The 27,616-nt window shown below is 38.6% G+C and overlaps 1 protein-coding gene across 6 annotated transcripts in view; it reads right to left on the bottom strand.

Annotated features, from left to right (window-relative positions):
- Nucleotides 1–27,616, bottom strand: part of RBMS3 (RNA binding motif single stranded interacting protein 3) — a 740,901-nt gene that overhangs the window by 12,576 nt on the left and 700,709 nt on the right. For 4 of the 6 annotated variants that reach the window (XM_047769379.1, XM_047769355.1, XM_047769352.1 and 1 more), the window contains 2 exons: nucleotides 7,386–7,466; nucleotides 4,006–4,133 (listed from right to left, as the gene is read on the bottom strand). In XM_047769379.1, coding sequence (XP_047625335.1) covers nucleotides 4,006–4,133; nucleotides 7,386–7,466 — 209 coding nt within the window. Of the gene's footprint in view, nucleotides 1–4,001; nucleotides 4,134–7,385; nucleotides 7,467–27,616 lie in introns of those variants that run through there. The other 2 variants (XM_047769367.1, XM_047769377.1) reach the window with 1 other exon arrangement.

Here is a 27,616-nt window from a genome sequence, read left to right as displayed (position 1 = left end):
TCAAAAGGCACTTTGTGTCTTGGGGTGCTCTTTTTTTTTCCATTTATAATGATTTTTTATTTTTTCCATTATAGCTGGTTTACAGTGTTCTGTCAATTTTCTACTGTACAGCAAGGTGACCCAGTTACACATACATGTATACATTCTTTTTTCTCACATTGGGGTGCTTTCATCTGAGGCATTTTGCAGCAAGGTGCATGCCCTCTGAACATCCTATAACCTATGCTCCTGTGTGAGTGCAAAAGAAAATTCCTTCAATCCAGGCAACCCCATACTAGACCTTTTACCCCTTACCAGAGTTGAGGACATGGAATGGAGGATTTTTCTCCTTGATATTTATTATCTGTGGAAAGCTCAGCATTATCAACCACAAGAATCCATGGCTCAAGCCATATAACCATGGTGTGAACACAAAGTTTTATGTGGTCAGACTCAGATTTTCTCAAATATTTCCAGGAATAAAGTCTATGTGAATTGACTCATTATAAATTTATGAAATCCCTTGTCTTTCTTCACAAATCAGTCCCTCCTTGGCTTTTTTCTCTCATCTGTCTTTCAGTGGCATTGGTAATACCATCATTTTGCTTGGAATTTTAAAGTCCTATTTCCTCTTTCCCTTATTTCAGTCCATCCCCACCTGACACCCCGTCCTGCTCCAGATTTGTGTCCCCTCTTGTCTGAATCATTGCAATAACAGGATTGTCTGTTTCCATTTCTTCCAAGTCCATTGTTTACTTCAGCTGGAAGACCATTTACAGAAAAAAGGAAATGCTGTCCAAACACCTCAGTATGGCACCTGATTTTAGAATCTGGGTCCAATCTGCCTTTTTACACTATTCTGCTACTCTGCATCCACTCCTCAAAGAAACACTCAGCCTTCCCACACATGAACTTTCGTCAAACTCCACCTGGGACATCCCTGGACTTCTTATAAGATCCAATTCCAGTTGCCACAACTTCCACCAAAGTTATCCAGCTTAGAAAAAAATAAGTATATTCTCCTATTACTATAGTGCTTTTTAAAAGAGCCCTGTTCACTTACTTCCTTGCAGTGTACATATCTTGTCCATAATCTAAATCCTTTGAGGGCAGGGGTCCTGTGTCCTAGCATAGAATCTGGCATGATGCTTGCTACTGCAAGTAGGACTGGGCTAGCTATGGAGGTGGATGGGGAGACTCTCCCTGGAATCCACCAGAGGCAGAGATGCTCTCTCTCATCAGGCAGAGTACCCCATCCCCACCACATCATACAGTGGCCATGAAAGGCAGGGACAAGAAGAGGCATCTCATTATGGGCTGACAAGTGGGGGGGTGGGCAGCTAAAGCTGATTTAATCAGGCAGGGAGAAAAGGAGGTTCTGGACTCTTGCAAGAAGAGTACTTCCATGCCCAGCCTCCACTGGCAAGAGTCATTGAGTATAAGTCAAATCCCTTTATTCCTTCTCTTCAAGCCCTCCAAGGGTTTTGTAGCTCCCCTAGAATAAAACTGAGAATACTCAGTCTGCACAAAGCTGCATACCCAAGAACAAAAGACCAAAGGCTTTATGAGAGCTGGCCAGTTTGACTTAACCTCCTACATCTCTCCTCCTAGCTCACCACACTCCAGCCTCAGGTTACCCCCTCCAGACTTTTCTTCTACCTAGAATGCTTTTTCTCTAAATCTCTCCAAGACTAGCTTGTAATCATCCTTCAGATCCAGGTTGATAGGAGAGGTCTTCTCTGATACAAATCTTCTGTATTTATTCAGCCACTTTGTGTTACAGAATATTTTTATTTTAATTATTATTACTATTTTTTGCCGCACCCATGGCAGATGAAAGTTCCTGCCTGGGCAAGGGACTGAATCTGAGCTGCAGCTGCAACCTAAGGCATAGCTGTGGCAATACTGGATCTTTAACCCACTGTATTAGGTTGGGGATTGAACCCACACTTTTGCAATGAACTGAGGTGCTTCAGTCAGGTTCTTAACCCACTGTGCCACAGTGGGACTCCACAGAATTTTGGGATTTTTTTAGGGCTTTACCTGTGGCATGGTCAAGTTCCCAGGCTAGGGGTCAAATCAGAGCCACAGCTGCTGGCCTATGCCATAGCCACAGCAATGCGGGATTCAAGCAGTGTCTGCAACCTACACCACAGCTCATGGCAACACCAGATCCCCAACCCACTGAGCAAGGCCAGTGATTGGACCTGCATCCTCATGGATACTAGCTGGATTTGTATCCACTGGACCACAACAGGAACTCCCACAGAATATTTTTAAATAGTCTACTTTGTGATTATTTTTCTATTTGATTGCTTGCTAATTGATCCATTGGTTTTGTGTCTATTCCTAGTAGGAAGTAAAATCCAAAAGACTGAGGGAGGAATCTGCCTCTCTCAATGGTCTTTCTTTAGCATCTGGAATACTGCCTGTCACATAGTAAGCACTCAATCTGTAATGTAATTGGATGAATAAAAACACTGTTTTCATTTATCTAGACAGATATTTTTAAACTGCTAGCAAGGAAAGTTTAGAATAACTCATTTCCTCATTATGTTTCGGAAGAACCAAATCCAGTTTCACCTACTCACCAAGCCCTGAAAAATGCTTCTGGCCACAAAAATACCTCTCATCTCCCACCAGTGTCTCTCATTGTGTTTCCACATAGATAATCCATGCTTCCTTCTCACATATAACTCACTGGGCTGACTGGAAAAAATGCCAGTATGCTTGGAACAGAATGACAAAGACTACCATATTGTCTGATGTAATTCACACAGGCTTTTAGGTAAATTCAAAAAATAAAAATGCTTTATTCACTACAGAGACTTCTAGAAAGTTATTATATAATACTTAATATTAGTAGTAGTAAGAGCAATGACAATTATAATAATAATTCATATTTATAACAAGTCATATTCTAGCACATTTTAATTTGGAGGATTGACTTTAGTAGCTAAATCACAAACAGAAAACTCCACTACCACAATTAATCTTCAAATGAGAAACAAATCAATATATACGTATTGAGATGAAAGAAAATGATGATCAAGAAATGGAGTAGCACTCTGCAAACCAGAAGACTCTTTTGGAAATTCACTAGGGCTTTGGTTATTATCTATAATGTAGAATAGTTAGCATGAGAATTCATCTGTACATAGACTGAACTTTTGTTAACTGCATTGGTTTCAATCAAAACCTCTCAAATTTTAGTCTACTCAACACAGTGCCAACCGTTATTTTGCTTTCTAAGTGACTGAAGGATTCTCAATAGTAATTCTGATGCCCTGAGTTTTGCTTTTCTACTTAATTTCTGAATAAGACTCTACTCCATGTTGTTTTATATTTTATAATAGACTTTTCATAAACTATTTTACTGAATGTGTTCAAAGAAACCTTGAGAGGTGTATGTTACTATCTTCATTTAAGAATGGAGACATTGAGACCAAAATGCAGGCTCACTAGTGTAAAGTGGGAATATTAGAGTTTTTCCAAAAATACGTATGGTAGAAATTTATGGTAAAAATGGATACAATGCCCCTCCCTATTTCTAAACCTTTTGGTAATGAATTCCCATGTTAATTCTGAGCTTGGCCAGGTGCCTTTCTTGGTCTATGGGGCAGTAGCAAGTGAGTCACAAACAGAAATGAAAAAAGGCTAGTCATTTGGGCATCCTCTCATTGTTTTCTGAATTCTGAGACTTCCATGGGAATAAGCCTGCTAGAGGGTCAGCAACTCATGGCTCAAGAGTGTCCATTGCTCAACCATTAGACAACTACCACCCAGAAGCAGAACTTTGAAGATGACCAGCAGCAGTGCCCAGATGCTCCAGCAGGTCTAGTCAAGTCTAGAAGAACCATTCACTTGTGGCAAGCCCAAATTCCAGCCCATAGAATCATGAGCTAAGCAAATGTTTGTCACTAAATTTGGGGTGGTCTGTAAGGCAGCAAAAGCTAACAGATGCAACATGAGTGATGTCCAGATGGCTGATCTGGAGGGAGAGCATTCAGTGCAACCCGGACTTACTTAGACTGTTGGTAAGAATATGCAGATGCATGCTCGTTGGATGTGTCCACTGCTATCTGCTGCTGCTGCCCACTTGTGTCCTGGGATGAAGGTGCCACTGTCTGGGGAGAGGTATCAGCAACAACACCCTATGGAGGCAATAAGAACACAAAAGCCTATTGGCTTTAGCAAAAGGGCTTCTTGTGGATGGACTGTAGGGAAAACCCCTCTTCTGTTTGGCTTTAGTAGAGTTTCACTCAGATACATAAAGCCACAATAAATAACCATATAAAACCACAGAGTACCCTTGGAAAGGGGCCAGAGGAATTTACCTCACTGTGTCACCAAGAAGCTTTCATGAGATGTCCCTGCAGTAGTCAAAGGGTCAGAAAATTCTTTTGCCCATGGGTAGAACTTTAAATCATTGTTGCAGATAGGCACACTAAATAATTATTCCTTAATCAAAAAATTCATGCAGGATTCCTAAAAAAATGTGAATATTTGAACATTTTCCTGGGGATAAAGCATTGACTGTACTCTATCTCTCTGATCTGGCAAAACAGTGGTCTCTGATCTTAATAAAAATCTACATTCAAGTTTGGAATTCTTTGAAAAGGACACTGTAAAGTAGGTTTTCCCTTCAGCAATTTGATTTGTTTTATATATTTATTTTCATTTTCCTTTATGTGAACTGCAATTCATTTTGAGGTTTCAGAAAAAGAAGAAAAAAGCATACTTAATTTTTTTAACCCCTCCGAGCCTCAGTTTATTCTTTATCTTATGTCGCGGTGTGTTAAAATGGAAGTATCATTGACAGAGAATAAAGTCCAACAATCTTTTTTTTTTTTTTTTGTCTTTTTAGGGCTGTACTACGGCATATGGAGGTTCCCAGGCTAGGGGTCGAATTGGAGCTCTAACTGCTGGCCTACACCACAGCCATACCAACTCAGGATCTAGGCCAAGGCTGTGACCTACACCACAGCTCACAGAAACGCCTTAACCCACTGAGTGAGGCCAGGGATCGAACCTGCATCCTCATGGATACTAGGCAGATTCATTTCCACTGCACTAAATCTGACAATCTTAAATATACTTCCAAACTACTCCAGATGTAAACACCTCCTGTGTCACCACCACATGAATTAAGATACAGATTTTTATCCCCTTCGAAAGTTTCCTTGGTGAGTCTAAAGTTTCTTCATCTGCCAAATGGGGAAACAATAGCTCCATGGAGTGTTACAAGGAGAAAGTGTGCAAGCATCCTTACTCCTCCCTTTACCCTTTCAATCTCTTTTGTTGCTCACGGATGCCAACAAGAATGGATTTCTGGAGTTGATCATCATTAGGAATGCATGTCTGATTCTGAGAGAGGTTTGGTAATTAGTAGGCCTGAGGAGAGCATCTATCTGAATACATTCTCCTGGTCTTACTTATAGCCTTGGGTACCTGCAGGAATATAGGGTTTCAAATATTTCTGGTCAACTCTCTGGACCAAGCAAAAGCCCCCTGAAATTGTTCCTCACAATTTGAAAATTCTCCCTTTATCATTCAACATTTTTTCTCCTAATATGCTATTGGGCATTGCACATTTTTCTGAATCTCCCACAACACTTACTTGTGTGGTTACCAATGAATTTTCAATGAGTGTTTTTACATAGAAAATGAATCACTGCTTTTATTTATAAGCACAAATTCAAGGCAATATATCAGGATATACTTATATAATTCTTAGCAATATGCTTCTTTTTAAACCCCAAATTGAACTATAACTAGACAGTGTCCAAGAAGCAGCACTGTCAAATGTGTCTCCTTATTTTAGTCATCAAAATGCTCAAATTCTGTAGACAAGTACACACATTTGGTGTAAAGAGAAATGTGGATACGTGGCAGAGATTTACGCTTAAAAAATGACTACAGCATCCAGAATTATAATTTTATCATGGCCTAGATCATTTTTGATAGCTAAAGAACATACCATTTTGTTTTATTTATTTATTTATTTCCTGTAGGAACATATATTTTAAATCACATATTCTTGAAATTCTGAAAAGCCAATTAAAAACTCTTTATGCTGACACATTCTTTGGGGCCCAAAGGTCTGGAACGCATACAAAATTTAAAAATTGGACTTTCTTGGCTTCCTAAACTACATGATAATATCCTCTTAAGTGTCTGTGTTTCCCAAATCTTGGTACTAGCAAACATTTGCCTCACGCATGGAAAACAAGCAAAATAACATTTCAAAAGATCCAATTTGGTCTGTGAAGTTCTCTCGGAATCGCTGTGGCTGTAGAATTTGGAAAAGTCATGGTGGTCCTCCACGTTGAGTAGCACCAACGTGAGTTAGCTGGCCAATTCATGGAGTAGCCACGGCATGAACTCCACAGGAGTCCCCACTGATGGAAGAAATTCTCTGTGACCATAATGGCAAATGTGCATCAGGAGAAGGGGAAGGGAACAAGCAGCAATAATGGCTAGAACCAGAAGGATGTATACACCTTTAGACATTTTGCCACCAACCATGGAGCTCTATGTCCCCTTCATTTCCTATGTATCAAGCTGGCTGTGTCCAGTAAAATACTGTGTAGAGGAAATAAATTCAGCCCAGTGGAAAAAGAGGAGGAAGGGACAAAGCTTCCATTAAGGACAATATAACTTTATCATTCATGGTGTCCATAGCAATAAGAGTGGTACCAGTTTTTCTTTCTTGACTGTGGGATGCTTTCGTCCTATCAAGGTTCATTTGCAAGAGCAGTGGTTCTTCATCTTTGGTATACTTTAGCATCACCTGGCATCTTTAAAAAATCCTAGTGTCCAGTCCACACCCTAGACTACATCAGATTCCCTGGCATCACTATTTTTTAATGCTCTTGAAATAAGTTCAATGTGAAGAGTTTGAGAATGAGTGCTCTTATTCCCTCTCAATTTTTAATGTGCACCTCGACCCTTGAGGATCTTGTTAAAATGCACATCCTGATTCAGTAGGTCTGGGTGGGCTCTGAAAGTTTGTTTTTCTAACAAACTCTCAGGTGATGCCGCTAATTCTAGTCTAGGGCCCACTCTTTGAGTAAGAAGGCATTAGAGAACTAGCCTGTTCAAATAGCTGCAAAAGTTTCCCTTCCTATTTCTGAGTATTTGTGGTTAACATTGATCTCTGATCTTTTCTCTGAAGATGAAAATGACACTCCTCTCAGACCTTCATAGCAAATTAGCTTATTTCATATGCAAAGTAAAACCCAGGCATGTCCAAGTCAAGTACATTCTTTCATACAGTGAGCTTGCAAATTCAAATTTTAGAGCAACATTAATCACAAGTCAGGATTTTGGGGGTGATGATGGACCACAGTATGTGTGGCTGAGTATCTGCCCTAACCTTGTTCTGTAAGAAGAGACAGACTTACTTCAATGGAAACAGCTGTCGGAGGCACAGGTGTGTACTGGGGAATGTAGGTCCCTTGCATAGGAGCAGCAGCAGTCATATACTAGAGGGAATCAAAGAAAAATGCAGATGAACTTGGATGTGCAACCAGGGAGAAAAGTTATTTCAACCAAGGCTGTTTAAGATGTGTGCCCCCACCTCCAACTGCCAGTGCATGATTGAACTTAAGCTCTATCTTGACCCAAAATAACACAGTTGCTATCAGCATAGGAATGACTCAGTACCAACAGCAGCCCACTTCCCCAACATTAGCACAAAGTAATTTACCCCTCCCCTCACTTTGTCCTTTTGAATATTCTACATCGGATCACAAACATTTCACTTTCACATCTAAAACATAAATGCCGCGAAGCCAGGGGTGACTTCTGGTTTTTCTATTTTATTGCCAGCACCTAGCACATAGTAGGCTCTCAACACGTTATTTGTTGAATGAATGAATCATCATATTGCTAATAATTTCTTTTCCTTTTAAAAGTTTTACTGAAGTGTAGTTGACTTACAATGTTGCATTAATTTCTGATGTACAGCAAAGTAATTCAGTTATTTATAAATAAACACACATATATATTCTTTTTCATAGTCTTTCCCCAAAATAATAATTTCTAACTAAAGTAAAATAGAGGACTAATATAAAAAATTATTTGGCAATATTCAAAATTGGTAAATGTTTTCATTTTGTCTTTTGACCACTTTTTTATATATAAAGGAAATAGAATGTTCTGATAATGTTGGAGTCACTTTTGTTCCCTTCCCCCATTCCATGCTCATGCCACTGTCAGTATTCCCTTTTCAACTCCTTTAACTCTTCACGTTTTCTTCATTCAGGTGAACAATAAAACAAATCAGTTTTTACTACACTGTGATGTTCAGTAAAATATGTGTTAGGGATAGCCCTTTTTTTACAATGAAGAATGGAAGCCCCAGAAAAATCATATGCTTACCTACCTAAGCAAAAAGTATGATTTGTATTCCTACTTCTAATATACATATGCCCTGAAAATTCAAAGTTCTACTCTGAGAATGGAATTTTCTACAAAATCAACGATATTTCTAGGTTTCTAAACTTGGCTATCACAAAATTCCAGAACTAGAATCATCTGATGAAAACAAGGTTTGTCAACTCACAAAGGTTTAGAGGAGCTGTGCCTACAGCATGTGGAAATTCCAAGGCCATGGATTGAACCTATGCCACTGCAGTGATAATGCCAGATCCTTAACTTTTTAGGCAGTCAGGGAACTCCCTAGAGGAACAAGTTCTATGCAAAACCACAAGCCTATGATTCTTTATTCTTCTAAATTCCCTGAGTACACATATTAAGCTCATGCATAAATATGCAAAACCTAAATTACAATGTTTTGTATTGATGGTACTTTCAGTGTGCCAGAGGCATGATAATCTGAATCAAGGGAAATATCTGAATGGAGATTAGCCCATCAGCTGTTGTTGTTGTTTAACATTCATGGAGACATGGAGCAATAAAGCAACTCTCCATCCTAAACCAAGCACTGTCCTACTATATCCCTTTGCAAAAATAGAGACAGCCTTAATGAAACAACGCTAAGTCAAAGAAACTAGACTGCTGCCTGTGATCCATATGCTGCTGCTGATAACAACGGCCTGGAATTCCTATTTGTACAAAAACAACCTTGTTACATGGACCAACAGCAATTGTTTGAAAGGCTTAGGTATATATCACCAATTTAGCTTCATAGTTGAAAATAATCAGTGATTTTTGTGTCCCATCCTCTGTGCATTCATTACTCTGCTATTAAAATTGTCCAGACTCTCACCTCCATAAAGGCACAGGCCAAGTTTTACGTCTCTGTATCATACAACACACCACACCACAACGAACCACTGGTATTTAGTAAGTAACTGTTCAATGACTGAATAAAAGTACATAAGAAAAAAGCCACTTCCGATTACGAATCCTGCATGCCTCTTAGTCATTGATAATTTTGAGTTCTCTATGGATATTAATTTTCCCACCCCCATAATGTGTTTGTATAACCTTTAAACAAGTACTGTAGCCCACTCTGCTCATCATTATCCTTGTGTCATTAATGGGATGATAATTATTCAGGTATCTGGCTGCTATCAATTTTACAAATGAGTACAGAATTCTGGAGTCACATTTCAGCAAATATGATTTCCCATCTAGAACACTACGGCAGGTGTCTGCTTTGCCAACAAAACTGCTCTAGAAAGTATGATGGAGATAGCATTTCTTTGGCCATTTCAGACAGGTGGTTCATTTATGTTGTATAAGTTTTAAATATTCGGAGTTCCAGCTGTGGCTCAGCAGGTTAAGAACCCGAAATAGTGTCCACAAGGATGTGGGTTTGATCCCTGGCATAGCTCAGTGGGTTAAGGATCTGGTGTTGCTGCAAGCTGCAGTGTAGATCATAGATGCAGCTGGCATCCTGTGTTGCTGTGGCTGTGGTGTAGGCTGGCAGATTCGACCCCTAGCTTGGGAACTTCCATATGCTGCAGGGACGGCCCTGAAAAGAAAAAAAAAATCCTTCAGTTTAGTATTCCTTGCAATGTGTTGTTTTAGAAGGTTAGATTAACTGAGAAAAAAAAGCTTTCTGTGTTCCAATGCATTTAAGCAACGCTAAATAATGTATACTCTTATTTAATATTGAGATAGAATAAAAAAACACTCTGAGAAATCATGTTTTACAGAAGTCTGTTTAAAGGGGATTAAGCTGTTATTTCTAAACCCTTTCCTTTTTTGGTAGCACCTACTAATTTTGTTTAAAACTTATAAAGAGTGTACTTCAAGAAAAGATTTCTCTAATTATTCCATTAGATTTCTCTAATTATTCAGCAAAAATTCTAGTAGATCTATAGTAAGTAGGAATTTATTTTTACCAACAGAGCGGATGCCCTTGTGGTTATGTTCTATCCTTTGGTCACAGTTTTCCAAGATGCATGGTATATCAGTAAAGAATACTCCCTGGCTAATTTGGATACTTTCTCTTCCAGAGTTAAGTAATTTCTAACTGCAATTGGGCCTCATTAGTAAGTGTGTTTCCTTTGCTTAAGAAGACAATGTCACTGGCGCCATCTGCAGGACACCATGTGACCCATCCCTCCTCCACTGTTGGCACTGCTAAAGAGACTTTTCTGTGAACTAGATTTAGGGACCTGGGTTGGAGCCATACACAGCAATGTTAATTACTTCACAAGGAAATCCACCTCAGTCTTAGACCTCCCTTGCTGGAGTTCCCAGATAGTGCAGTTAATGAAAAGCATGTTATGTGATTCTTAGCTAGCTTCTTGAAGTGACTCTGAGTAACACAAAACCTCATTTGTGTTCTGTTCAGTAAAACTGAATCAGTAAATCTTCACGCCTTCTGTGGAATTCAGCGAAGTTGTGAAAGTAGCCCAAACTGAAATGCTTGTGGCATAAAGCCATCCTCATCTTCTCTTCAGAACAAGGATGGGAGTTCGGCAAGAATGGTTCACCCATTTTACAGACTGAAAAGCTGAGATATATTGGGAAAAAACTCCAATTCTTCTGATGCATGATTCAGCCCACTTTCCATTCTACTTCATTACTTTTGAAATTAAGTAAATAAGGTCCTAAGACCTTCCTTATGATCATTACCCTGTAAAAGAGATAATTTTTTTTAAAATAATGGATTTTTAATAACTGACATTCCATTTAAGAAATATACAATAATAACATCTTGATTAACATTTTATTGTCATTTCATTTCTGTAGATGTTTTATTTTCACATTATACTCAGAAGACCTAATTTTCTACTAGAAGGGGTAACACTTATGGTTAACTTATTTTAAAATTTAATTGTATGCTGTTCTTCTGAAGAGGACTAATAGAGATTTTACAGTATAAATGACATCAGCTCAGTTCAATGTGTTGTGTATGTGTATATTTTAATTTAAAAAAAATCCCCTCTGGTTGCTCTTTTTTTTCGAGAGGGTCATAAAAAATCTAATAGAGCTTGAAAATGTTTGAAAATTAGAGATATAGGCTTATTTTAAGTAGTTCATTTTTCTTTATTGCTATGTAGTATTCGATCCTATGAATACATCTCAATTTACTTATTACTGCTGATGGCCACTTGGGTCATTTGTTCTGAACATTTCTGTATATATTTTTGGGTTGACACAAGCTCTCATTTCTTTTTCTTTTTTTTGCTTTTTAGGGCTGCATTCGAGGCATGTGGAGGTTCCCAGGCTTGGGGTCTAATTGGAGCCACAGCTGCCGGCCATAGCCACAGCCACAGCAATGCCAGATCTGAGCTGCATCTGCAACCTACACTATAGCTCACAGCAACGCCGGATCCTTAATCCAATGAGTGATGCCAGGGATCAAACCTGCAACCTCATGGTTCCTAGTCGGCTTTGTTTCTGTTGAGCCACGATGGGAACTCCCACAAGTGCTCATTTCTGTTGGTACATAATCTAGAGTGGAAATACTGGGTCTTAGAGCATTAGTAGGTATCTATATAAGAATTCTTGTTACTCCACATCGTCATCAACTCTTAAGGTTGTTAATCTTTTTCATTTTAAATACTCTGGTAGATTTAAAAATCTTACTGTAACACCCCACCGAGATATAACCCAAACTCTGTAACAAGATGGACAAAGTCCGTTATAATCTCCTTTGCTTCACTGTAAAGCCTCATCTCTAATCACTACCCACCTTGAATTTTAAGTTGTAGTCATACTAACAACTTGTGAATCCTTGAGTGTTCTTTGATTGGTTGGTTTTATTCTGGTTTTCTTCTGGCCTGTGAACTTATTCTTCTCTTGTGTCTTCTTTTTGCATAGATAACTCCTTCCCATCCACTGAGTCTGAGCTTAGATAATGCTTTCTTAATTTTCCCAACAAGGGATAGACTTAAACAAATCAATGCTATGGACTGCCATACCCTGTAAGACTATTTTCTCTGGATAAACTTTTACAATAAAACTTTTTTCTGTAGTGGACATATATTATCTAAGATAAAGCCTCAAGAAGTGACAGCCTTGTAAAATTAGCACGTGCTTACAGGAAATGGCTACAGCTACATGTAAGATCAACTTTTAGCTTTAAGTAATTGCTGGCAAATAACTGAACTTTCTCTGCAAGCATACAGTTTGGCTTCCTTAAGAGCAAAGATAAACTACAGTCAGACTTAGTAATGCAGGCGGCACAAAATTGTTTAGATCTTAGTGCCTCAGACACTGCTTTCATTTTATCCAGCTAATAAATGATGAAAACCTAAAGAAAGACCTGTAATGTAAAAAAATCTGCCCTTTGCTGTGAAAAAATTCTCATGGATTACTTATTAAAACGATAATAAGAATAGGTATCTACCTTTTAAGGTAATTTACTTATATTTCTCAAAAGCTAGACTCTCCCATGATTCTTACCCGAGTACAGATTATTTTGCATTTTTTTTAGGATACAAGGGCTGATGGGAATCACAGTACAATGCGATGATAAAATGGGTAAATCCATATAATATTTCCCTGTTGGTGGCAGCTCAAAGTTTTGACATTAATGAATATATTTTCGTTTTTAGTAAAGAGCTTAATGATTTTTACATATTCTGAAAGCACTGGATTTTCACATGCAAGTATGTAGGAGACCGGAATAGCCATTTTCAAACCCACAGAATAAATTCCAGACTCCATCACTTGTTCCAACAAGTCTAGACACTGCATCACCAAGAGTGTTCCATGAAGATAGAAAAAAAAAATGGTGAAGCTGGAAAGGGGTTGTATTTTTGCCTATTTAATTTAGAACAAACTGTTTCCGTTACTGTGGATTCATTGATTATTTCTAAGGTAACAAAAAGTGAAAACTCTAAAGTTTTCTTTCTGGATTAGCTTCCTCTTTCCCTACCAAAGTGAAACAAATAAAAAAAATGTTTTCTATATTTCTTGTGAGCAAATGTTGCCTTTTAATTATATGTAGAGCAAAGGAGTGTCAAAAAATCCCCACATTTAAGTTTTTAGAATTTCTTAAAGTAATCGATCAAGCCTTGTTCATTTGAAATTATTGTTATACTTACATAGGTTTTAAATTGGTTTGTCTAGTCCTTGCTATAAAATTCAAAAATCTGCTTAACATATTTCAGCAAGAGGAGTTGTCTAGGTCCTATCAAAACCAGAAAGTTGCTGAGAAGGATACAGGAATGTTGTCAGAGTGCATCTCAGGAAGAAAGTTGAGCAGAGGAAGTAGAAATTGTGCTAGATTATGCTAAGAATATGCAGTGTACTTTACAGTCAAATCATCTAATACAAAGTCTCTTTCAACAAAGGATATTAAGGATGCAAGAAACAACCTGAGCTATGATTCAACAACATCAGGTGAGTGGCTCAGGGGAGGCATTGGCTAAGTTGTAATAGCTGGAGTATAATTCTAAGAATGCCTTCTAAGTCTCCAAGTCATCCAGCAGATGACAGACCAGCCATAAGAGAGATTCCCCTTGAAAGGAAAGAATGCCCCCACTTGGGCACTGAGGCTGGATACCTGCTTGGATGGCTACTGCTCAATTCTTCCGACATTCTTCTACTTCTACCAATGAAATGTTGGAGAGTGAAGTGGATCCTCACCCAGAAAAGTAAGAGTGTATGCTTTTATAATGTTTCATGTTAGTATTAATTGAGAGCATGCTTAAGGTACTAGTATAGAAATAACAAAGTAGACAGCTATGAGTGATGAAACAATTATCCCTGATGTGAATACAAACAGCTGCATAGACTTCACCTAGGAGTAAAAGCACTTGAAGAGGAAAGAAGCCCAGTTAGTGGGCTTGATAGAAACGGGGACCTTGGATTCTTAGGAGCATGTAGCCTATGTTATTCTACATAATTCCCCAGAGTAGTGCTAAACATAACCCACAGAGGTGTGCACTGAACTATTAAACAAAATTACAGGTGGTCTTCACTGTATTCTGGGCTGAAGGCCATTTGTTGCTGCCACGTAGCAAAGAAAAGGAGAAGGAAGACTCTTGCAGGTTGTTCTTAGGTTGGAAACTTGTAAAACCTCACCCATTTCACAACAGTGAGAAGCAGACATTCCCACATGACCAGTCTATGGACAAGGCCTTCAACTGTATGGGAAAATACAATTTTCATAAGTGTACTGGAAAACAACAAAGCCCATTACGTTTGAGCCTGTGCACAGGTCACCGTGGTTGCACAAAAGAGAAAAGATAATACTATGGAAATGTATGGGGTTTAGAAACTACTTCTTAAAATGTGAACTTGAAACAGCTCTATATAGACACCATGAATTCCCCTCTCCTCAGTATTTTGCGATAGGACACAGAGACTCTTAATTCCTTACAATTAATGAGCTATAATAATATGGCAAAGTGGTGCCCCTGTAAAGTGGTGACCTCTTCAAATGAGAGAGGCTGTTGTGGTCAAATCAACATTTGCTTAAGTAAGTCTCTAAATGTGAAAGCTTCAAGAAAAAATCACTTTAATGAATGACGTGACTGACCTATTATCTGGATAGTTCTTTCAGAAACTTACATGAACACACAGGCCAACAACTAATGTCTTAGCTCTCAAGGCTAGCTTCTTCTTTTCTCAAGGAGACCACATTTGCTTCTTTAGTTTGGAAATGAAAGAATGGAGGGACTTTGTCAAAAAGATTGACACGTCTTCAGCGTACCTCAAAGCTTTGTTGTTTTCTACTTAAGTCTGTGACTAAAGCATTAAATTGGCTTCGGTGAAGAGGCTTCATACAAACCGAGAGGGAACACATCCAGGCTGACACACACACATACAGTAAATTCCATTTCCACACAAAACATTTCCTCTCAACCACCTTGGGCCCACACCCCATGAATTCTAACCATCCCAGTGAACTAGAGTATGCAGTGAAAGTCAAGAAGAGCAAATGCTGAGTGTGCCCCTAAGATGTCCTTTAAAACAAAGTACCTTCTCTATAAGATTAAAAAAACACACATGCAATTTTTGTGTGTTTGGTTTTTGAGTCAAACTTTCAGATGAGGAACTTGACCTACTCAACTAGTTAGAATATTCACACTAGAGATGGATCTAAGATGGGGCAACATTCTAAATAGGGAACACCAAATTGGAAATTGCAAAAGTTGAGCATAAAGTTATTTGATAAAATATTTCTAGGAACTATACATATTTAGGGGAAAAACCAAATTTAAACAGTACTGCTCTATCCATGTGAGCATGTATAACTTTGACAATACAAAAGCATAGTAGAAGAGTTTCTGCCAAGCTGAAGATACCATCATTCTTGCTTCCAAGGATGTGAAGTGTTCAAATTAAAAAGTCAAGGGCGAAGAGATAGAAGAACTACAAGGAAAGAGACCTTCTGGTACCAAAGGCCAGATTCTACTTTTTGTCACACAGACTAAAAAATTATTCATTTTATAAAAATTGTCGAACAATGGATAGACAACATCGTTTTGGGATAACATCAGTCCACTCCCATTGAAATCCTAGCATCATCTTGACCTACATCATCTCACTTACGCTGAGCTTTATCCAAATCCACCTGCTCACAGTTAAGGACACTCTTTTTCTAACTCCCTTCCTGTGCCTTTTGTATTTCCATTGTGTTCTAACCTCTTTATTTCTACTTAAAACACACAACCAAAAACTTTCTCTCAAGCTGATTCCAAATTCCTATATAAAGTCTTGCTTTGATCCTTGATTTGGAAGAGATAACTCTCCCTTACGACCTTGAACAGCTCTTTATCTGTGCCCCCGTGATAGCTCTTAGCAGTCAAGCCATGGATGCTCCTAGAGGGGCCATGCCTGGTTCTCACAGCTGAAACCTAATATGCATTTGTTGAATAAATGAACAAACGCATGATTAAAAACATGAATTAGTAATTATGCACCCTGGATAGAAAACTCAAGTTGTATAGCTCAGAGGAGTTATATCGTTGTTCAGAGACCAGCACAGAATCCTAATACTTTGGTTTTTGTTTGTTTGTTTTTTTGAGTGCACCCACAGAGTGTGGAAGTAACCAGACCAGGGGTCAAATTTGAGCCACAGCAGTGACAATGCCAGGTCCTTAACCACTAGGCCACCAGGGAACTCCCCTAATGCTTTCTTTGTTTTTGTCTTGATGCCTTTGATGCTTAATTTTATGTCACATAGACTGGGCTAAATGATTCCCAGCTTTGGAACAAAAACGAGTCTCAAAAAAATGGAAATTTCGTTTTGGAGGAAGTTTGTTGATACACATTGCAAAGGAATTTCTCAATTTGAACACTGGTGTAAGACTACACAAACTATTTTTTTTTCAAAATAATCATTACCTATTTAACAACAGGGATTAAGAAGTAATTTCCCATTTAAGACTTTCAAGTCAACATGAAAGACAGTAAAAATCTCTGTAGAATAATAGCATAGCCCATAAAACTAGGAAAATACATTTACTTTGAGTTGTTATGCATGATGGTTAAGAAAGATCTTGAAGTTAGTGTTCTGTAAATGGAGTCAAACATTCATACCTTAAAGGTTTATTTGAGAAATATTAATCAAATAGTGCATATAAGGCTTTTAGCATGCTGGGTGCATACTGACAACTGTATAGAAAGGAACTGTCATTAATATTTTTATTTTTATTGGTATTGTTATGATGACAAGATGAAAATTTCATTATCTTAGTAGTTTTCCAGGATCAGAAATCAGCATAGGCAGGAAAAGTTCATTTATTTCTCTCAGAAATTACATTAATAAGACATTGGGGTTGACAGATTCCCCTTAAAGTATGGGTGACAGACAATTAGCCTTAGTAAAGAGAGAGTTATAAATGGCTGGAGCTTGTGTTTCTGAGAAAAAAGGAGAGGGAGGAGCCTGTAGGAGCTAGAGGAAAATGGAGGAGAGAGGTGCCTAGGAGGGGTGTGAGTCTGAGCGGGGGGGAGGGGGGGGTCGGAAGGGCTGGAGGAATCCCACGGTGGGGGTGGGTAAGGCACCAAAGGGCATTTGCTTAAATTTCCATTAGGTGTCTATTATTGAACATGCCTTGAGTCTTCCTGATGTTATTCTGAGTAGGATTTTTGTGGGAAACTGGAAAGAAGGTGAATTTCAGATCTAAATCAAGACAATGGGGAGTAGAGAGAGCAGACAGGTGACTTTGATGGTCTCAAAAACTTCAATATATAATGCAGAAAGCTGTGGACCTCTAAAGTGTACAGGATGGAGGTTCTAGACAGTCTTATTTGGTTTCAAAGTATTTTGGGATCCAGTGCCATCTGGGTTACATTTTTAAACAAAGAAAGTAGACTTGGACACAGTTGACTCAAAAAGACTGAGAAGTTACCCCAAATCTTAATATTTTCCACCTAATAGAAAAATAAGAAATAAAGGGTTTGATCATTGACAGAAGCATCTAAGAAGTAGTGCCAAAAATAAATAAAACTAATGGTTATAAAAAAAACAAACAAGAAGACCAGAAATGCACTCTTTAGGTGGTGGGATTGAAAGAAATAAGGCAGCCAAAGTCAAACAGAAAGAAAAATTATTATAGATGACACACTACTCTTAATGTTATCTCCTGATTTCCCACCATCTGTCCTTGATTTCTGTATCATAGAGGACTTTAGTTTCTGTTTAGGGCCTGGGAACACAAGTTCACAAACTCACAGGCTTCCATGAGTTTTCCTAGAATGTTAATTACATATTTTTTCCAGAGTTTAGGTCCTGTTGTTCTTTCTTGTGACCAAGGAACTATGTTTTCCATATATCATTCAAAAAATTAATGAAATCCAACTGTGTTTAAGATTCTCTGGGTCTTATCATGGCAAATATAAATCAATATCCTCCTTAATGAATTTCGTGCACTCTTAAACAAAACAAAAATGTATGAATTTTAATTTCTTAACAAATATCCTTAATTCTTACCTAAAGGATATTTATAAAACAAGAAAAGAAACTGAAAAAGAAGAATCAATGACTAAACCATAACTCAAGATCATAAGTAAAAATCAAAGCTTATAATAAGGGTAGATTCTAGAGAGGGGGGTAGGAAGAATGCTAGGAGGGCAGGTGCAGTGACCAGTTTTTGCAGCCACTCAACGTCCATTTCCTCCTCCCAATGGTAACCTGTATTCCCTGTGGGAATTCTTATGCCCTTCTTTCTTAACCGTATAATTAGAATGTAATTGATCCCTTGTCCAGAAATGGATGAAAACAATAATCACAGAATCAATGAAATTAGAGAAGCTGTTTTTGGAAATTCTGGGGGAGGAAAACATTCTTTCGGGTGAAGAAACTTCTAGAAACTACCTTTTTTCTTCTCTTGGCATAGTGTGAGCATGTAAGGACATTGCCCCTACCTTGACAGTGGTGGAGGGAAGCTGGGTTTGTCAGAGATAAGGCTGTGAAGATGACACACAGTCAGCAGAAAGAAAACAGGTCTTTAGAGACATCACTGGAGCCAGCTCTGTCTATGACTTCTCAGGTACATAAGACAATATATTTATTTTTAAATGAAACCATTTTGAGCTAAATGTTTAATTATTCCCTGTGGTTGAGGAGGTCATATGAATTTGAAAAGGGAAATCAGATGAGAAAATGAGTTTAAAAAATACACAACATCATCAGCTCTGATAGAACTGGCCAGAGGTGACACTGGTTTCTATTACTTTGCCTGCTAGGCATTTGGTCACCTTATCCTGTCGATAAAACCCCATTGCTTTCAGAGCCTTCTCTGACATTTAGAATTGGTTGTCCATTAAATTGTAAATGTTTATCTGAATCCAATTTACCTAATTACTTTAAATATTTCTCATTACTTTTTACAGCATCTCAAGAACTTTTCCTAATTAGGAGACTCTAATTAGGAGAAGTGAAACCTCTGAGGAAATTCATATGGAGAATGCTCACCATCATTCTGCAACGGCCTTGCACCTAATGTGGAAACAGTCAACCACAATGCCTAAAATTCCACCCTGGGGTTGAATGTTAACCCAGTCAGAAACTGATATTTTAACATATAACCGGCCCTCAAGAAGGTGCTGGGAGAATCCTGAGAAATGGACTGAGGTTAATTTTGATGAAGAAAAGAAGCTATATGATTAGAATTGACTGGACAGACCCCAGGGGTGGAAAGTTCACGGGTACAGTTTTTAGAAAAGCCTAGGAGAAGAGATTATCAAATGGAGTGTGGGGATCTGGCATAGTCCCAAACTATTGCTTTACTTGTACTGGCCCTGAACAGGACACCAAATACTAGATTTCAGGTATCCTGGCATGTTTCTGCTATCACATACTTTCTCACTTGACTGGACTTCCTATACCTTTTCAGGCACCATTCATCTAACTTGTTTGTTATGTTTACCTGGGGAGATTGACTTCCCTAAACTAAATCTCATATAGTGCTTGTGACTCAAGTGCCCTGTTTCTATCAGACACCTTGAATAATTTCTGAACTCTTATGCTAACCTCAATAACTTAGGTTAAATACAAATGCCTGGTGAGAGTGAATCATATCTGACTATCAGTGGGCTTTTAATAAGCATTACAAGAAAAGCTTCTGCTCTGGATTTCTTTTATTCCATATCTCCCAAATTATATTTCATGGAAGGCCGTTCCAAGGAGTTTTTTTATAGGTGTTCCACAAAGCCTTGTTTACTCTGAGTCAACAGACTTGAAAAATGATGGAATAAATCAAGCTAAGCAGGTATTTTTGTTTTTCTTAGAGATGGTTCCCTTTCTCTCTTTTTCTCCTTTTTTTTTTTTTTTTTTGCCAAGGAAGTTCCTGGGGCAGGGTTGGAATCCATGCCACAGTAGTGCCTACCTGATCCATAGCAGTGACATTGCCAGACCCTTAACTACTAGGTCCCCAGGGAATGCCCCCTCCTTCCTTCTTTATATCCACTGATTTTTGCTCTGTGGGACTTCTCTGTCTTCAGTGTGCAAATATTTATTATGAATCTATAAGCATCTTTAAAAGACACATGCTATTTGTTACATTTTCCACATGTGCTTGACTTTAGCACTTCTAATTTTTTAAACACATTAACATCTCATAAGACTGAGGAGCAGTCTCTAGACCCTGGTTTTCCAACTTGGCTTTATGTTGGATTCACCTGAGCCTCTTGAACAAAATACCGATGGCTGGGTTCTACCTATAGACAACCTGATTCAATTGGCATGGAGTGTGTCCTGAGCATTAGGATATTGAATGCTCACCTAGTGATTCTAATATGCCACAATTTTTTAAATCTGCTACCCTAGGCAGTGTTTGGAAAATTATGCTTAAATATGTTCCTCTTGGAAATCTATATTTCACGTAAATGACCAAAAGATTAATCCTGCTAAGTAAAAATTAATGTTGAGTACTCTGAATTTCTATCATTCTTCCTTGGAGAATCTTGCATTAAGAACAGGAAAATAAAACAGAAAAAAATATATTTATCCTGAAAAAAACTGAAAACCATAGTGGAAGATGCGGGAGATAATACATGCCTATTAAAAAGTTCCTCAAAATTCTGCAGACACTGGGAAAGGTTGGGGGAGAAGGTGAAGAGGTGGAGAAAAATACAACGGTCCCATAGCCACGAGTCACAGTGAATTTGCAGACAACCAAGGTCAACCTGGGTATGAAATCAGGAACTCAGTTGAAAGCGTTGTTTCTAGTCTTATGTATTTTAGAAATACAAACAGTGAATAATTAGGATTAGATGCCATCAGTTACAAAAAGAGCTTTAATATCCAAGTATGGCATAATCCTCTTAGCAGCATTTGACACCAGTGGAAAATAAAAAAGGCCAGGTTAGCTATTGTCCTAATTACTAGAGACTCCAAGGAATGTGCTGGGGAGGCAGATGCTTGCTGACCTGGTGTGGCTGCTTATATAAATATATACAAACACACATACATACTATATATATATCTCAAATCATAAGTGTCTTGGTCCTTTTGAGAATGGAGTGAAAACTTGTGACAATAGTAAGACCTCTCTGAAGTATGGAGTATGAATATGAGTGTAAAAGCAAAGGAAAAAGAAGACCAGAAGCACTTCAAACCCAGGAGTTACTGCCTTTATGTTTGTAAACGGTTTTGATTCCTTCCCCTTCACATTGAGAGGTTTGTACTCTCATTCTGATTTGGGGGATCGATAATCCTACAAGAATCTCTTGGCCACGAAGCAGACTGTAGTGGACACTCACACTGTGCTCAAGTGCCAGTTCACTGCGTTTCATTGTCCTGAGAGTTCCTAAATATCATTATGGGCCATGAATCCTGATAGTGTTGAGTGTACTGTATAAGCTTGAATAGGGATTTACCTCTTTCTCCCCTAGGACCCACTCATATTCCAACCTAAATCCAATATCCTGCTCTTGAGAAACACGTCATGCAGGAGGAAGAAAATCATACAGGACAACAATATATAATAGGATTCTGGAAGGAAGGAAAGAATTTGAATAATGAGGATAACAAGCATTCTACTTTTATTCCACCCTACATTCTATCCTCCTATCGTCTTAAGTGGGTTATCTTTCCCCCACTTACGTGCATGCCTGTGACTGGCTGCTCAGCTGGCAGCAGTGGTGCTCAGACTGGTGTGGGCCTCAGAATCACCTGGAGGGCTGTTAAAGAAGATTCTGCTGGGCCCACTGCCAGTTTTGGCTTTAGTAGGTCTGGTGTGGGGCCTTAAATTGTATTTCTAACAAGTTCTCAGGAGATGTTGAAGCTGCTGGTCTAGGGTTATATTGTGAGGACAAGTGACATAAAATTGAAAATATTAGGTCAACACTTGAAACTCTAGGAAGGGAGCAGGATGAGGCATCCATTATGCCTCTTCTAATATCAGTTCTGATTCTCACTGAGCATCTGTGTTAGATAGTATCGTTATCTTCACTTAGAGATAAAAAGGCAGCCCCAGAGAAGATTGCAGAAAATGCATGGAAGAGCTGGGGTTTGCACATCCATCTTCCTCAAAGCTTGTGCTCATTCCTTTACTGGGGGTGGTGGTGTAGGTGGGGGGGTGTAGATACTGCTGCCAGGTTTTCACATCCTCTCCCTCTGTCCTTGGGAGTGGACTGTGGTGAGGAGGAGGGGAAGAAGGGCACCCACTGCCCTCCTCAAGCTTTAATGAACGCATTGGGCTGTAACACTTGCTTCAACACTCATTTTCTTAACACATACATTAGCGATTATAGAAGAAGGTCTGTGAAGCTGACATGCTTTACTTGGCTGAGAGGTTGCATTCCGTTCTTGGTGAGATCCCTAAAGTAAGGTATTTTAAGAACTGTGCCCTATACACACCTATACACTTTAACGTCTCGTGGAATAAGCTCTTCAAGTGAACTTGAAGTCTAACTGGCTTGGGTGAGAAGTACAAATGCCAGTGGAGTGAGCATTAAAGCAAGCAGACATTCTATAACGTATCAGTGAAGGGGAAAATAATTCAATTGAGTTCAGGGGATTAGAAAACCCCTCAAGTCTTGCCTGAACTAGCCAAGTTCAAGGCCATCAATCAAACAATTTCCTAAAGGAATGAAAATAACCTGGGAGTTTTATCTACATGAGTGCTAAAAGAATGATAATAATAATTTAAAAAAACAGAATGACTACTTATTTTACATTTATATCCAGCTTTATAAAGAAAAAATCAAGGGGAAAACATCTCTTTGAGAGTAAGAAATTCAAGAAGCTCAAATCCACAGACAGAAACAATCAAAGAAAAAGGTTTTCAAAAGACTAATTGATATTTTTTTCCCCATGAATACTGCCAATCTGCAAGAATTTTCAATGTCATTTAGAAAACAGTTAAATTCCTTATGGACTGTCAGGACAAATTAGGACAAAACAAAATGAGAGAGGGGGAGATAGCATAAACTTTCCTGCTAGATGAAAGGGTGCCTTGTTTGATCATGTTTAAAAATCCTATTTAAGGGGAACCAGCCTTATGTCGACTGGCTGGCTGCCTTTCTTCATAAGCTCTCAGTATAATAGTGCATCACTAATGGATTGGGTATGGTGCTTTTCCATTTCATTAATGAAAAAAAAAGCTAAAGGCCATTATTTGTCCTGATTAGCATTCACAATGATGCTGAGGCACCTGGATGCATGTCTACCAGAGAATCTGCAAAAGGCATAACACAGGCCATTGAAGAATTGATTTTAAAAATTGAGGCAAAAGAAAAGAGGCAAAAATGCTGTCACTGAGACTGTATGTTTGCAGTGGTGTCCAGGTGAGGGACCTGGGCCATGAAAAGGGTATAAAAAATACATTCAGAAGGTGACTCTGCGGAGGCAGTTATAAGGATGTTATTAGTAAGATGAACAAATATGATCTGGGAAAAACAGCAAAAATGAAACCTTCTAGATAAGTGGCATTGGTAGTTATATTTCTAATGGATATTTTGTAGATGTCCACCAATATTTTAAATTATTTCATGTCAAGACCCTTTCCTAATAATTCTGCTTTCTCTAAATCCTTTGTCTTTCTGTCTTTCTGTCTTTCTTTCTTTCTTTCTTTCTTTCTTTCTTTCTTTCTTTCTTTCTTTCTTTCTTTCTTTCTTTCTTTCTTTCTTTTTTTCTTTCTCTCTCTCTCTCTCTCTCTCTCTCTCTCTCTCTTTCTTCTTTCTCTTCCTCTTTTTCTTTCTCTCCCTCTTTCTTTCTTTACTTATTTTCTTTTCATTTTTTGGCCCATATCTGCAGAATGCATACGTTTTCAGGCTAAGGACTGAACTCATGGCGTAGCAGTGACAACTCTGGATCCTTAACTGCTAAGCCACTGGGGAACTCCTTCTTTTACTTTCTTGTTCATAAGATTTTTCTATCCCATTCAGAAACTCGCTACACTTAATTGTTCACTCAGATTTCCAAACTTCTTGGGAATCTGAGTCTTTTCTCCTCTTGTTATTTTAATTTTAGAAGGTAAGGTTAGGATTAAACACAAGCTGTTTCTACCCAAACCACATTCTTATGTATAGGCATCATTTACTCCGTCAACATCTACCCAAATGCTAATGGGTCATGGGGAAACAAGGTAAACAGAAGCAGTCTCTGCTCTACAGGAGTTGATAGCCATGACTCTAGAGGGGAAGAAAGATAATTAAGCCGAAAATAATGATTCAATGTGTTAAATTTTATGATGGAGATATTTCCATGGACCTAAAGGAATAAGAAAAACTGGCAACTCTAAGACAAGATGAAAGGATGAGGGAGACTGCCAAGGAGAAGAAAGCATTGAAACAACCCTGCAAAATAAACTACAGATCCATGCTGAAAAATCATTAAGTTGAAGGTAGAGGAAATGGCATTCTAGTCAGAGGGACTGCTCATCCCAACCTGGCTCTCACTTATATGAAGACCCTGAAGGTTTTGCCCATCCCAGGAGCTGAGAGCAGTGCCTGGAGAAGAGGAAGAGGAACAGGTGAGTGTGGAGCAGTAGGTTTCAGGATCAGGACGGGCTGTATAGCACAGGGTAAGGACTGAGGACCCTCATGTGTGGCAGAAAGGCAGTTTTAGTGGCTACAGAGAGAATGGATCAGGGTGGGACAAGGCTTGACTCAGCAAGACCTATCAGATGGATGTCCTGCCCATCTTGCCAAGGGGTGACAATTAATGAGAGTAACTTTCTGGAGAAAAATGTCCACAATCTCAGGCCTATTAGAGAAAATGCAGGCATGTGATCAGCTTAGTATCGTCTTTCCATTTTGTCTTCCACATTGATTTAGAGTGAAAGTCATTGTTGAAGTCTTTAATGGAAGATGAGTGCTTACTTGAAGACTGTTTCATTTTCATCAAAAATTGGAGATACAAACTACTGCCTTTGGAATGGGTTAGCAATGAGATCCTGCTGTGCAGCATTGGGAACTATGTCTAGTCACTTAGGATGGAGCATGATAATGTGAGAAAACAGAATGTGTACATGTATGTGTGGGTCACCATGCTGTGCAGTAGAAAAAAAAAATTGTATTGGGGAAATAACTATTTTAAAAAAATGGAGATTTAGTGCTACTGAAAATCATAGGAATAGCACAGTTCTTGACCTTCAAATCTCCAGAGACCTACAATCTAAAAATGAGCTAGGGGGAGCTCTCTGGTGGTGCAGGGGGTTAAGGATCCAGTGTCGTCACTGCAGCACCATGGGTAGCTGCTGTGGTACAGTTTTGATCCCTGGACTGGGAACTTCTGCATGCCACAGCTGTAGCCAAAAAAGAAAAACAAACCGAAGAATCCTGAGATTTTAATTGGAAATCAAATTGCACTGTATATTCAGGAAATTGTTGTCTTATAATATTATCCCTTCGTCTAAAACTTTGATATGTGATTCTATCTCTAAGTGTTTATTTTCACTATGTGATGGAAAAACATCACATAGTTTTTTTTCCCCTATTAACCCTGAATTTATGTTATTAAAATTTACTTGAAGAAAATAAAATAATAGGATAGGGAGTGGTAAGGAATGTTCATCTATACAATGGTGCCAACAGAGGGCTTTGAGAGTGTTCAGAAGAAAGTATTATCATATCTGGCTGCATAAATCAGAAAGAGATCTATGGAAGAGCTGGACCATCAGAGATAGGTCAGATTTGACCAGCAGAAGCTGCAGGTGTCACAGGGAAGACATTCAATGTTGAAAGTCAGCCAGAACAAAGGCAAAAAAGAAAATGCCCACAGCCAAATACATCCTACAAATAATTGTGACTACTGAAAGAACAGAGTTATGGAGGAAGACAGGAGGAATAACAGTTGGTTAAAACAGCTTGAGGATTACACTGTAGCAGCCTCGAACGCAAGGCTAATGAGTCTTCTTAATTTCTGCAGTCTTTGCCTTGTGGCTCTTACTGGGGAAGGAACATACCAGGAGTCTCCAATTGCAGAATTTAAATATCGCTCACCTTCCTCCCCAAAAGGATTTAAGGCAGCTTCCAAACTTATACAAAATATTGTAGGATCATATAGATGAGAAAAACAAGGCAGAGGGGAAAATGTACAGCAGGGCTAATAAAATAAAAGCCATTAAAATTTATCAGAATTATTTAGCAATAAAGTACATGATTCCCTGTGTCCATTAGGTAAGAAAATAAACCAGATGCATAGAAGAGTAATTCCCAATATGGAGGCAAGACAGACACTTCTCCAGAGGTCTGGAAGGAGCTTAAACTGTGTAGTCTAATGAAGAACAGCCTTAAAGTAAGCAAACCAAGTTCCCGAGGGCTGTTTATCATAGAATCCTTCAAACGTAAGTGAATGGCATTGTGCCAACACATACTTCAGGAAAAGCTATTTCCAGGGGTCAGTGGGACACAGTCATCCAAATAAGACAGCTTTCACAGATTAATCCAGGGATATAATTTAGATTAACCAAGGAGAATAGATACACTGCACATGTCCAAACACTTCTTTAAAAGTTTGATTTTCTCTTAGCCAAGGTTCTGAAGGGAATGGGTAGCAGTGTCTTTGTTATACTTCTTGACAAGGACTTGGAATGTAGCTTTCTTTGTGGTGCCTTAAACATGGGCCCCTGTGTTTTAACCATCAGCCACACTTGGCATTAGATGGATAATGTCAAGTTAAGGAAGCTAAAAAGAATTTAAGAGAACCTACTCGCTCCACTAGAAATAAACTCTATTTGCTGGAGGAAACCTAAGATTCTTAGAAAAATTTTAGGTCTATTCACACACAGAGACCAGTGACCCATCATCACATTGTGGTTCCACAGTATGACATCATCATAGAACAATCTCTGGAAGCCATCCTCAGCTGTGAGTAGTGAAGCAGTTCTGGTACATATGGGCAGGCAAATTTGAGGCTTGCTATTAAACAGACGACTTCAGATTCAGAGATCTAATCTATACCCTCCTTCTGGCAATAATCATATGGTAGGGATAGTTACCTACTAGGGTAACTCCCAATTGTTATATTAAGATCATATCCTTGCAGATAAAGTTGATTTTTATTTATTAATTTTAATTTTAATTTTATATTTTGGACATACCCATGGCATGAAGAAGTTCCTAGGCCAGGGATCAAACCTGTGCCACAGCAGTGACCCAAGCCACAGCAGTGACAATGCTGGATCCTTAACCCTCTGGACTACCAGGGAACTCACTTGCAGATTAAATTTTAAAAGAGCCATCTCAAAAATGTATTCAGGCATTTGTGAAAATGCTGAATATGAAAGGGAAGGGTTAGGTGTTGACACCAAGACCCAATTTCAATAGTAAAATTAAGAGGTAACATCAACCAGGATGGGGGGAA

Source organism: Phacochoerus africanus, chromosome 1, assembly GCF_016906955.1.
Source record: "Phacochoerus africanus isolate WHEZ1 chromosome 1, ROS_Pafr_v1, whole genome shotgun sequence".
NCBI lineage: Eukaryota > Metazoa > Chordata > Mammalia > Artiodactyla > Suidae > Phacochoerus > Phacochoerus africanus.
Note: the sequence above shows the minus strand (reverse complement) of the source record. Positions and strands in the feature narration are given on the sequence as shown.